Source organism: Hyposmocoma kahamanoa, unplaced genomic scaffold, assembly GCF_003589595.1.
Source record: "Hyposmocoma kahamanoa isolate Upper Pololo Valley unplaced genomic scaffold, ASM358959v1 80, whole genome shotgun sequence".
Lineage (NCBI taxonomy): Eukaryota > Metazoa > Arthropoda > Insecta > Lepidoptera > Cosmopterigidae > Hyposmocoma > Hyposmocoma kahamanoa.
The window spans coordinates 517,882-530,453 of record NW_020654051.1 but is presented as its reverse complement, the minus strand read 5'-3'; the positions used below and the strand labels follow the sequence as shown (position 1 = coordinate 530,453).

Sequence of the window (12,572 nt, the reverse complement as noted above, 5' to 3'; positions counted from 1 at the left end):
GGCAAAATTCCGTCTTTCATCTAGATAGAGCTGATGAATAGCCTGGAAGTAGTTTATATTACGTAAATGGTCGAGGATATAAATTAATTCCTCATTAATATAAAATGTAAGAAGTTTTCCTTGTAATATTATTCGAATATTGACCATGAGCTAAAGTTATTTCTGAACTTTGACAAAATATATGTGTTATAATTATTAATACAAAGATCGAACACTCAGGAAAAATTCCTTCGATCCGGCCGGATTCGAACCGACGTCTTCTAGCTTACCGTGCCAGATGCTATACCAACTAAGACACGGAACGAACCAGCGGACCTTACGAATTTTTCTATGTGCTTGCGTTGTGTCTTTGTATTTGGTTTTTCAACGACTTTTTAGTTCTTTTTTCTAAGTGTTCGATCTTTGTATTAATAATTACAACAAAGCAGTGGAGTAATTTCGCAAAAAATAATTGAATCAATTCAGTAAAAATATAAAATATATGCGTGTTACAAAGTAATTATTAAATATATATAACTAATATGGATAGATGTAGCTAATTCTAAACAAAGTAAACAAAATAGCCGGTAGTATCCTTAGAAATCTGTGCAATGAGCGCCATCTAGTTGATTGGTATGTAATTACTAGACATTAGAGTACATTTGATAAATTGTAGCTTGAAAACCAATCACGTGTGTGGATTGATTGAACCCAAATACTTATTTGGTACTCGTCGCGGCATCTGGCGTACAAATACGTACTAAATACCCGACTACGCCATCTTGTATCGCGATTAGCAGTCCTCACTCCGTTTATGTATTTAATATATTGACTGTGATTTAATCTTAATAAAAACCACCAAATTTTACACACTTACTACTTCGATTAATGGTGAAACAACTGTTTATATTATTGAAGGTGCACTTCAAAGATGATGCATAGTTTGTGTGAAGTATAGATTCGTTTCGTTTATTTCTCTCAACATTACAAATTTCATACAAATACAATTACATGTTATTTCCTACGACTCTTCGAAAAGTGAGCGTCAGTTTACAAAATAATCAAGAATTAATTATTATAATAGTGAGTCATAAGTACACGTACAGTAGTGTACACGTACAAAATCAACATAATTAATGGAACTAATAAATAATTTAATTAAACTAACAATGTCAAGTATTTATACAGGAAATGTCAATATGGATTCTCAATAACTAATAAATGTATATTACAGTGTAATATTACGGCGAATGTCAAATTCATTAATAAATATAATAATTTAATTATTTATTAAGTACTTTGAGTGTACTCTGTTACTGAGTAAAGGGACTTTTCCAATAGAAATTTCTTCTAAACGTTTCCTCACAATATTCGTTTTATAGTTCGGCGGGTAGGTGCTCATAGTAGGTCGGTCCTATAACTCGCGGGTTTTTTTCGTGAAGTGCAGTGCGACGCGGTACTGATCGGAGTTGTCCCGTACAGCCCGGTGGATTCTGTTATATTTCTGTAAAATAAAAGTATTTTTTTAACTGACTTCAAAAAAGGAGGAGGTTCTCAATTCGACTGTATGTTTTTTTTTTGTTTTTTTTTTTGTATGTATGTTACGCGATAACTCCGGTATTTGTAAACCGATTTTCATGATTCTTTTTTGTTAGAAAGAGGGTACGTCCATAGAGGTCCCTATCCATTTTGAAGAAAATCATCCACCTCTAAAGGTCACGTATGAACATTCATTTTTATAAATAGCGCCTAAATTTTACTCAAAGAGCAATTATTTTAATGGTTGGTTTTGCTATTCTCCATATCAAGGCGTTTTTCTCTCTCAATATACTTTCTGTAGTGAGAACCAATTTTTATTATCTCCTGTGTCGAGTCCTGTGTAGTGGTGAACTAGGAAACATGTCAATAAAACTTGGCAAATAGATGTAATTCCACGTAGAGGTCGGTTTTTTTAGTACTTTGTACTGAGTTTATTTAAATATCAAGTGACGGGACGAACAAGTCGTGCGCCTGATGGTAAACCACACGCCTGTCCATAACAATTGCAGTGTCCTCAGAGGTTTAGATCACAAAGGTCTGAGAGGCACTGCCACTGCGCCCATCACCCAGATACATAAGTTGACAAGTCCCATGTGCCTGTAATTTCACCATTACCCTTACCCTTCAAAATAGGAACACCGTAATGCTGACATTACTGCTTAGCAGAAGAAATAGGTAAGGCGGCAGTTATATACGGGGCGTACTTTGACTTTGTACATTAACTTACAATTATAATCGCAAGTCTAGGATATGTAGTTTTAATTACATCGTATACAACTTTATTTTCTTTTTTCATCACTTGTATTAATGGTGCACTTAGCAAAGGATTCGAATACATTAAAAATTCCCCATAATCGCCTCCTTAGAGCAGCTCCAAAACAGTATATGCAGTATCCGATATCTCTCTCGTTACATATAGGCTCGCTGGATATCCAAGCTTAGTCTCAATATCAATCTGGAGAGCTCAGAGCACTGCACTGGCAGTAAGTACCTCATACTTTTGAATGCGCGTAATAAAAGAGTCTTTTGCTTAAATGAAATACGAATGTTGGATATTGTGATTTGCAACGTGCACTAAGAGATTTGAGGGTGATTTTATGGGCGAGGTTTATGATCGAAGGGGAATTATGCCCCCTACGTTCCCTTTGTCAAACGTCGACGGATACAAAATGAAGATTATTCTGTTCTCGCTGTTCTTGAACTAAATGTAAACGACAGCTGATTTTTTATCACAACCAGGGAAGGAATGCCTCGATGGAATAATTTCGGAGCAGTGGTGCTAGTACCACTGAGAAGAAAATATAATAAAATTTGAATTAAACTCAAAAAACCTACGATACGAAACAGTGTACTCCAAAAAGTTACAAAGTCACACACGATTTTTCTACGGTTGCAGCATCAGATCAGGGTTACCATATTATTGTAATGTCCCCGGATTTCCATATATTTTTACGACCTTCGTAGTCGAGTGGCTTTGACAGTGGTTTTCATGGTGTCAATGGTGACACCATGAAAACCAGTGTCAAAGCCTCTCGACCCTCGGAACCTCAGAGATGGCTCTGAGGTCCCGAGTTCGATCCCCGGTCTAGGCAATGTAGAAAACTAACTTTTCTACACTACAACGCCCACATCCGTGAATTAATGATGTTTTAATTGCATTTTAATATACCTGTATTGATCTTCGTGTCAGAAAACGCATTATGTAACCATTTTATGCGTAGTCAATGGCGATAAACGAGGCAACTGAAAAAAAGTCATTAAAATAAACAATATATTATTCAGAATCAATTAACATTGCCACGGCACGGAATAAAACTGAAGCGAAAATTTCGCCTTGCTGCGGGCGAAGTGCGCGCGACATCGCTGGCATGCTCGAGCATTCGCGAGCTTTCTCGCGACTGCGCCTTGAGACTGTAGTATTTCGTGGACGTTTGACGTCACACTGCTCCTGCCTTCGCGATACTTCCCACGGATTCACCAGGCGTCGCCTTGGCAGCTGCGGAAAATCGTGCGAATACGCGAGCATTCCCGAGCATGCGCGAAAATTCGCCGGAAGACGCACGACTTGTTTTTTGGCTCGTATCTAGTTTGTACATTACACAATTGACATAATGTTAATTTTGCTAAGTACAATTTCATTACAGAAGTTCGCTTCCATTCCGTTCCACCGTAATGTAAATTGAGCCTAAGGTAATAATGTAACTTGTTTCTATATGAGCCTATCAAGCGCAATGATTTCTGCAACAAAAATAAAAACAATTTTACGTAATGAATTCAATCATTTTAAATTTTTATTGAATTGATATTCAATTATTTTTTTGTGAAATTACTCCACTAGTTTGTTATAATTATTAATACAAACGGAACGAACCAGCGGACATCACGAATTTTTCTATGTGCTTGCGTCGTGTCTTTGTATTTGTTTTTTCAACGACTTTTAGTCGTAGCGCCATCTATGAGAAATCTATGAAAGATTTATCACCCAGTTAGTACCTTTACAGTTACCAGTCCTGGCGAGAGATGTCGCTATTCGCTGTATTTTAAATTGATATTCAATTATTTTTTGTGAATTACTCCACTAGTTTGTTATAATTATTAATACAAAGATCGAACACTCAGAAAAAATTCCTTCGATCCGGCCGGATTCGAAACGACGTCTTCTAACTTACCGTGCCAGACGCTATACCAACTAAGCCACGGAACGAACCAGCGGACCTCACGAATTTTTCTATGTGCTTGCGTCGTGTCTTTGTAATGCAATCATGTTGCGATTGATTCAATGAAGAAGTCGCTGAACAGACTCCATATCAATTTGTTACATTTATTTTTCAGTGTCGCTTGGGTGCAAGTATTATATCTAAGCACACTTTAGGCATTAAATTTGCTTTGCAGAACTATTATTATTGTTTCATAATTATGGGGAGAAAATTAAAAGCTTTAAAAATACTATTTAGAAAGTGGCTTATGCACTGCAGTGTCATTAGTTATAGCGAGGCACGGGCGCAACAAGATATGTGGCATATTGTCACGCCATCGCCGGTGTAAGTGCGTGGGGCGAATACTTTCCAATAAAAGTAAGAAATGTACGGGAACACATAATTATTTATGTACAATTAGCTGTGGCAGACCAGCGGGAGAAGATTGCTTCTGAATTGAGAAGTTAGAAGACTTTAATTTGTAAATTACGTACATTAAACGTTTAGTAGCAACACATCTCGCCAACGGCGAAGGAAGAAAGCATCGTGATGAAAAGCGGTACAAGTAGGTGTTTTTAATTCTCGCAATTACGAACACTGAGCAATTGGCTGTATGACTTTTCATTAATAGATCAATAGAAAAGTTCAGAGAAGCGAACAGTATGGTTAGACATACTTACATTGCAAACGTTGGTCAAGAAGAAGTCGCCCGGTCCTTAGATAACAAACTTTGCGTGTTCGTTTTTTGAAGTAATGCAAACATTTCCTAGCATGTTTGAGAAAAATACATTAAAAATAATTTTGAGATTATACTAAAGAACTTAATGAATTGGTGAGTTTAAAATAAAAAAGTTTATTATTATTATTATTAAATACAATCAATTTGTTTGTACAGATTCAAAACGTGACCACTGCAACAAAACGGTGGAGATATACGAGGACGTGTCGTCGCCGCCTGTCACGCCGGAAAACTTCGGAAGACCTCTGACATGTACGTATAGGTAAGTAGACCCCAATTATAAACTGGTATATGTTAAGAAATATGAAAAGAGCTTTGGTAGCCCAATAGGAAAATGGTTCCTTTTCAATGATTCGAATCCCTGTGACGGCATTTAACTTCTAAGTTACGTACATTTGTGAATGTTTAGTGACGATATCTCTTGCTAACTACGAAGGAAAATACCGTGATAAATATTGGTCATCAAAGAAGAATCACAACACTTGGAAAACCTATGGATTCCCCAACTCACATTTGACCAGCGCCCAGATGAAACAAAGGAGGTTGATGATAATGGTGATGACTATGAAATATACGCTACGTAGCCACATTCAGAAGAGACTGACAACCTCAGTGGTCGAGTGGCTTGCATACCAGTTTTCATCTTGTCGTTATCTCTTACGTCCCGGGTTCAATCCTCGACCCAGTTGTTGTTACCGATTTCCATAACGTGATTAGTATGCTCGAGTTACTTTCTTTCGGATCAGAGCAACGAATGTGATGTTGTATAATATTTATGAAATAAAAAACTTGCACGCCAAAAATTTACTAAAATCTCCTCGAAGGCATCTGAAGTCTTGCACTTGTATTGAGCTAGCTAAAGTGGTGAATAAAGAATTTAAATAAGAGAATGATTAACACCACTTAATTAATTGGTTTCATCGTTACTATCTTACCTCATCGTTCCAAAATTGTACTTTCTTGAGAAAAAGAAAATTACATAATTTAAAAATATATATATTATTTAATATATTATTTATTATTATATGTATTAAATATATATACTTACAATATAAAAACCAACTAGCTATCTTCGACTCTGCAACACGATTTGGCATAAGTTGATATTGTCCATATGCATCATGATAGCTATTTTTTACTAGTAATTTTATCATAAAAGGACAATATGTATCCCAGAGAAAATTCAAAGCTACAGAAAATTTACTGCAATGTAGTTCATGAACAATACAATTGTTACGTTTGTTGACAGATTTCGAGCATTTCGAGGGTCGCCGAAGGACTGGATCCTAAGAATACGGTTCAAGAAGTTCAAGGTCGGGACTCTGATCAATGGCACAACTTGTCACAAAGGATACATGCAGGTTGTTACACATTGTTGTTAGTTTAATGTCTCGACAAGTGCAACACGCCCCTAATTCTATTTTACGTTTATCAGTACACAATTGTATCTTCTCTTCATTGCGATTTTCAAACTACTTACCAAGCATAACGAATTTAAATTTAGTTATAAACTGATGTGCTAGGGGTAGTAAGAGCAATTTATTTGGATAATAGCAAATATTTACATCGCGTTATAAATAATACACTGTATAAGAGAAAATGAAATGGAAGAACTTTGATACGCCCTGGGCACAGTGCCTAGGAAGCTGGCAACGTTTTCCCTTGAGATCGCCTAAGTTATTGTTTGGCGAAACTAGCTGCCAACTGTGCTGGTATAAGTAAACGAAAACCTAATGTTAAAAGATTAATTTATCTGTTACATTCCTCTTTTACTGTGAAATGTTCAACGGCAGACGTTCGTTAACAACGTTATCTATATTTTCGAAGTGAAAACAATGTTACATTACATTCCGAGCACAAAACGAGAACGAGTGAAAGGAGAGAAAGTTGAAGTCAAAAGTGGTGAAAACCGGCCGACGCCAGAAGTAATTGAGTTGCCCCACGCTTTTCCAATTTTAGTAATTAATTTTTGAAGTTTGACGGCCAAAAGAACTCGCCAACTCGTTTCGTTCGGGTAGGGCTGCCTCAACGGGAATAACTTTTATTCATTACTTTTGTGCTTTGAAAGGGAATCCGATCATTCAAATTATTGACAAGCACTCACAAAAGTATTGAAAAAGGCGGACCTAAATTATAGCTTTTGTCGATAAAATTTAATGATCAACTACTGAATACTTAGTATTAATAAACAGAAACAAACAAATATATTATACAATTTTTGTTTTGTGTTTGGCAAGGTATTTTGATAATTGTAATTATCATTCGCTCCATGGCACCGCGCTCTTTCCAAAGAAGAAACACACCGATAGATTTGTAATTAGTTTTGCCCCGAATCAGCCTGTGAAGATTAATTGAATTCCGGAGTCAAAGTGTTTTCGTAGCCAAAAGAAACTTTGACGTCACTACTTTTTCACAGAACAACGACGCTCATAATTTGTATTCAGTACACACAAATGCAAAGACTAAAAAAATCACTTTTGATGCGAAACATTTCAGCTCAAATTACACATCATTACGTATTTCGAGAGTCATATGAAAATTATATTTTAAAATTTTACATCCCTGTAAAGAGGAGGCAAAACCAATTTGGACGGGTAATGAGGGGATCATTCGTCTGCTTACAGGATTAAAATAAGTTTAGGTCTAACGCTTCAATTCGAAAACCAGTATGAATATTTATTTAGGAGATGTATTTGATGTTTGTAAATGCGTTAACGACCTTATTCGGTAAAACCTCAAATTACTTCCTCTTAATTTTTATTACAAAAATTATTTATGTTGTTTATTTGTAACCCAAATTCTTTGAGGATTATTGTTATTGTGGGACCGCGGCAATCAAAAGCTAAAATTGTGATTCTTTCATCAAGTTTGTGCTCTGCACTCGAGAACCATTATTCCTTATAAGTTGTCAAATAACCTTGGAAATCTGCCCTAATAATGTCTATTGAATCAGCTGCTCAACATAGTCAATTAACATTTTCCTGATTGCGGCAGATCGTGGACGGCAACGCAAAGACGGACGTGTCTAACCGCAAAGAACCGGGTCTGTTCTGCGGCGAGATCGAGCAGCCGCAGACCTTCATCTCGGAGACCAACTTCGTAAAAATCGTCTTCCATGCCGACAACTTCACCGACCAGACTTACTTCAGCTTCGATTCAAGGTAACTCGGATGCAGTACAGCACTGATAAGCGTAACTTTTTGTCACAAACTTACGAAACCTGAGCATTATTGGAACTTTTCAGAAACATCTGATTAAATAGTCTGTTATCGCTTGCCTTGATAACGGAGGAAATTATCGAAAGCCAACCGGCCTAGATGTTCAAGAAGATGCACGAAACTGAGATAATGCTATTTCCTTATTCTTCATAATGTACCGATCTTCAATTATAAATTCATAATTATGTGGTACGCTTCTTCTTTTACGTCATCGTACCTAAATATCATTAAAATCCATCAAACATTCCCGCATCCATCTGATACTCAATAATAAACGCATCTGTTTCCGCATACAGAGCATTACCATCCCCTTCGGTGCTCAGTAAACGGTGAAATCTATCAAATCATTTCGCACTCTATTGACTTCAAAGGCAGTAAAGTATCTACTGCGTTTTATTTTACTATTTTAATGCAGATATTTTTCCCTTATTTCGAGTAATATATGAAGAAGGAAAATATTGCCTTAAATAATTAAGATTTACTTTATCGCACTGTGTTCACTGTTCGAAAAGTATTCTTTGAATATATAGTTTAAATGCATTCCACTACAACCCGACTTCATTCACTGCCGTATTTAAGCTTTTTGAAATTTGCGCAGGTCTTGCGCTAAGTTGACGATGTCATCTATCCACGTCGCTGCAAAACTTTCCTTGTTTCTGAGACCTTATTATCGAAGCACGAAACGCGTTTACTCACTGTGGATGACAAAATGTGTGACAATGCGATTTGACAGTTTAAGGGCCCGTCTTTTCATTGACGGACTTCTAGAGTAGTACTGTACGTCGTCCATATTGGGCAAACGGCCGTAAGTACCCGGTTCTTGGCCATCATTCGGTTGTCGTTTTACTTAATTTGTCATCACATGTCACTCAATGTGCATTAAATCTAAGTTTCTAGACTTTAGTTTGTTCTCGGTTTTCGGAATCTATACCCCGGTCTACAGATTTGAAGCTGTCAAATATACTAATTATGATGTAATTATTACTCAGTATTTGTAGTCTCTAAAATTAAAACGAATTAAAACCCTTCACAAAAATAGTTTTTACCTTTTAATACATTCATGGATGTTTCTGATTTTATCAGAATTTTTTGTAATCTTAATTTGTTATAGGTCTGTCTATTCTATTCTATTCTATTCTATTCTATTCTATTCTATTCTATTCTATTCTATTCTATTCTATTCTAGGCCCCTCCGATTAAAGTTTAAACTACCATTGTAATAGATTTCTTAAAAAGCAGAAAACCTCTTATTTGAAATATATAATCTTAACATTGTTGAAGTTAATTCGATAATTAATGGCCCTGGTGCCGGTTATCACGAATTACCTTGCTAATGTGGTTGTATGAAGATGTTTGTTGTTTTCAAAACACTCAACACTCGTTACTGGAAATTAGAAAAAGAAATAGAAAATTATACACACATTTTTAACCGACTTGAAAAAAGGAGGAGGTTCTCAATTCGACAGTATTTTTTATATATGTTTCGCGATAACTCCGGTATTTGTAAACCGATTTTCATGATTCTTTTTTTGTTGGAAAGAGGGTACCTCCATAGTAGTCCCATTTAGTTTTGAAGAAAATCGTCCACCTCTCAGATTCATTTTTATAAATAGCGCCTAAATTTTATTATAAGCAGCAATTATTTTAATGGTTGATTTTGCTATTCTCCAATTCAAGGCGTTTTTCTCTCTCTTAACTTTGAGTAGTGAGAACCGATTTTTATTATCTCCTGTGTCAATTTCCGTATAGTGGCGAACTAGGGGATGAATCCGGGTTTGCGCACTTTCCGGTAACCGATTTCAATAAAACTTGGTAATTATATGTATTTCCACCTACTTTTGAGATCGGTTTTTTAGCACTCTGTACTGATTATATAAGTACAATATGCAGTTTCGACTAAATCATAATATTTAAAACTAAGAGTAAGCACAGCATGCCTCATTTTCATCTCAATAATGTAATAAGTAATACGAATAATAAATGAATAATGAGCGTAACAGTGTGCGCTGTGCTGTCGGAATCCGTCATACTCTTAGCTTGTTGTCACTGAGTGCGCTACAATTGCGCATTACAATTACGCTGATTTTCAGTGGACTCAGTAGAAGAATACACGTGGTATGGAACATAGAATTTTATAATAATAATAATAATATGTCTTAAATAGATATGATAATAATAACTCAGGTTGCAGTTATAGAATAATGTACAAAATAAGCATTGACTTACAAATAAATGGACGACGGGTCTAATACAAAAACCACGAAAAAAATGTCCCAAGTCAACCTATTCGAAATTTAAATTGTTATGTCATCGCAGTATCGCGCTGTCCGTAGAACAAATGAAGACTAAAGCGGAGTGTCGCGCTCTGTATACGATTTTAGCGCCTTACAAGTGCGGACACTTTTTAGCGCGGACCCGACGTCCATATGTCAATGAAAATAAGTATAGTTTCACAGTGTCCGGCCACACAATAGGCATACAAATATTGAAAGTAAAATGTTTCGTATTCAATAATATTACGTAGGCGTGCACACGTCATGGATTTAATAAATCGGTCAGTAATTTAAACACGGTGATAGTTACATGGGTCAATTTTAATAGCAACTAGATGTCAAAATAATATAGTAGTATGAATGGCGTCAATATCCAAATGTCAAAAATTGGACAACAAATTTAGAGATTTATCATTCAAAAATTCGAAGACTGTATAGAACATTTTATTAGTCAATAACTTGTTCGAAAATTTCGAAAAATTATTGTAATTTCTTGGAGCCGTTACAAAAGTACTTTTCTGCGTGAAGGTAGTTTTACAAGCTTTCAAACGTTGGTCATAAAGTCTTGGCTTCAGAGTTCGCGTGAACAAGTATGAGTGCATTCGGCATAAACGACAGTTTCGTAGATATAAAGTGAAGGAACAGTCAGTAGTCGAAGATCTTTAAAATATGGTTTGCAGCTATCTGTTCTCTTCAATCTACAAATTGCTCTGACACATCTTTTTTTTGCCATAAAAACTGAGTTCACATTAGTTGCATTACCCCAAAATATCATGCCGTATCTTAATATGGAAGCAAATAACCGTAGTATGCTTGAAGAACCGAGTCTCTGTCTATAACTTTGCTAAGCATATTTTATAATAATGTGTATGCATAAGTGTTGAGTTTATTGCAAATACTCTCTAATTGTGATTTCCAGCTAATTTTATGACCAATCTGTATACCTAAGAACTTGTTCGTTATATTTCCGAACCATTTTCGTTACACATCCGTTGTGCGTCCCTTTGTACTCTACGTTTATCTTACTAGCTATTTTTCTCAACTTAAAATTCATGAGTTTTGTTTCTCTAAATTAATTTTTAAATTATTTACTTAAAGCTATTCTATTAGTGAATTAAACATGCATTTATTTCGTTTTCTTTAATATATGTCACTGCACAATCGCCCGCATATAGCAACATTCGGTGATAGGATGCTTTAGGAAAAGTAATGGTCCCAAAATACTACCTTGCGGGACTCCATAGTGTTACTTTAGGCTCAGAGTTGTATTCCATTTCCGTTTGTTTGTTGTTTGCTTGTTTTTATGTCGATTCTATTAATTTTGGTCAACTGAGTCCTTCCGACTAAGTTCCTGTGTGTATGTTGCCCCTTACACCATATAAATAAGGTTTGCCAAGTAAAATGTCGTGGTCTAAGTAGTAAAAAGCTGTCGTCATATCTATATATATAGCAAATCAAATATGTATAAACCTGTATATATAAATCTATATATAAACCGCAAAGTCAATGATAAACCGTTATCCATTATTGTATGTATTTTCTCGAAGAAGACATAAATAGCTAAATTACCTTTTTTTCTAAAACTTCTTTGTTCTTTACAAATAATTAGATTGATTTCATTGGTCTCAAAGTAACCATATAAATTTGTTTACTTATAATGTTATTAACACTGATATGTTCTATCATCAGGGCTGAACAGCAGTTCGAAGTATACCTTCGATATGGCCAACACCCAGAATTGTATCCAAACCGAAGAGGCGAGGTGGTTGCTGGGTAAGTATTTTTATTATTCTTATGATCACCTGTACACATTTCTGTTTATTATTCCAAATAGAGCCGGTTCTCCTGGAAAGCCGTCTTTTGATTTGAAATTTTAAAACGAAAAAGGTACTCTCATAAAATCATTTATATGTGTCAGTAAATCCGTTGATTTTGCGCAAGCATTTATCGAAAAAACTAATATTATTAGGTAGTTTTTGAAATAAAATTTATTTGAATTGAATAGGTTCTACAAGATGGCAATTATTAGAGTTTCTCTATTCAGCCAATATACAAAAGTGTGCTAAATAATTGTTGTAAATCATTGACTTACAATTATATGGACGTCGGGTCCGCGCTAAAAAGTGTC

At 35.5% G+C, this 12,572-nt stretch overlaps 1 protein-coding gene across 1 annotated transcript in view; it reads left to right on the top strand.

Moving 5' to 3' along the window:
• LOC113233754 overlaps positions 1-12,572 on the top strand; it is a 177,659-nt gene that overhangs the window by 149,974 nt on the left and 15,113 nt on the right. The window contains exons 2-5 of the mRNA XM_026468944.1: positions 5,110-5,215; positions 6,203-6,314; positions 7,948-8,114; positions 12,134-12,217. Of these exons, the coding sequence (XP_026324729.1) occupies positions 5,110-5,215; positions 6,203-6,314; positions 7,948-8,114; positions 12,134-12,217 (469 nt within the window). The remainder of the gene's footprint in view (positions 1-5,109; positions 5,216-6,202; positions 6,315-7,947; positions 8,115-12,133; positions 12,218-12,572) is intronic.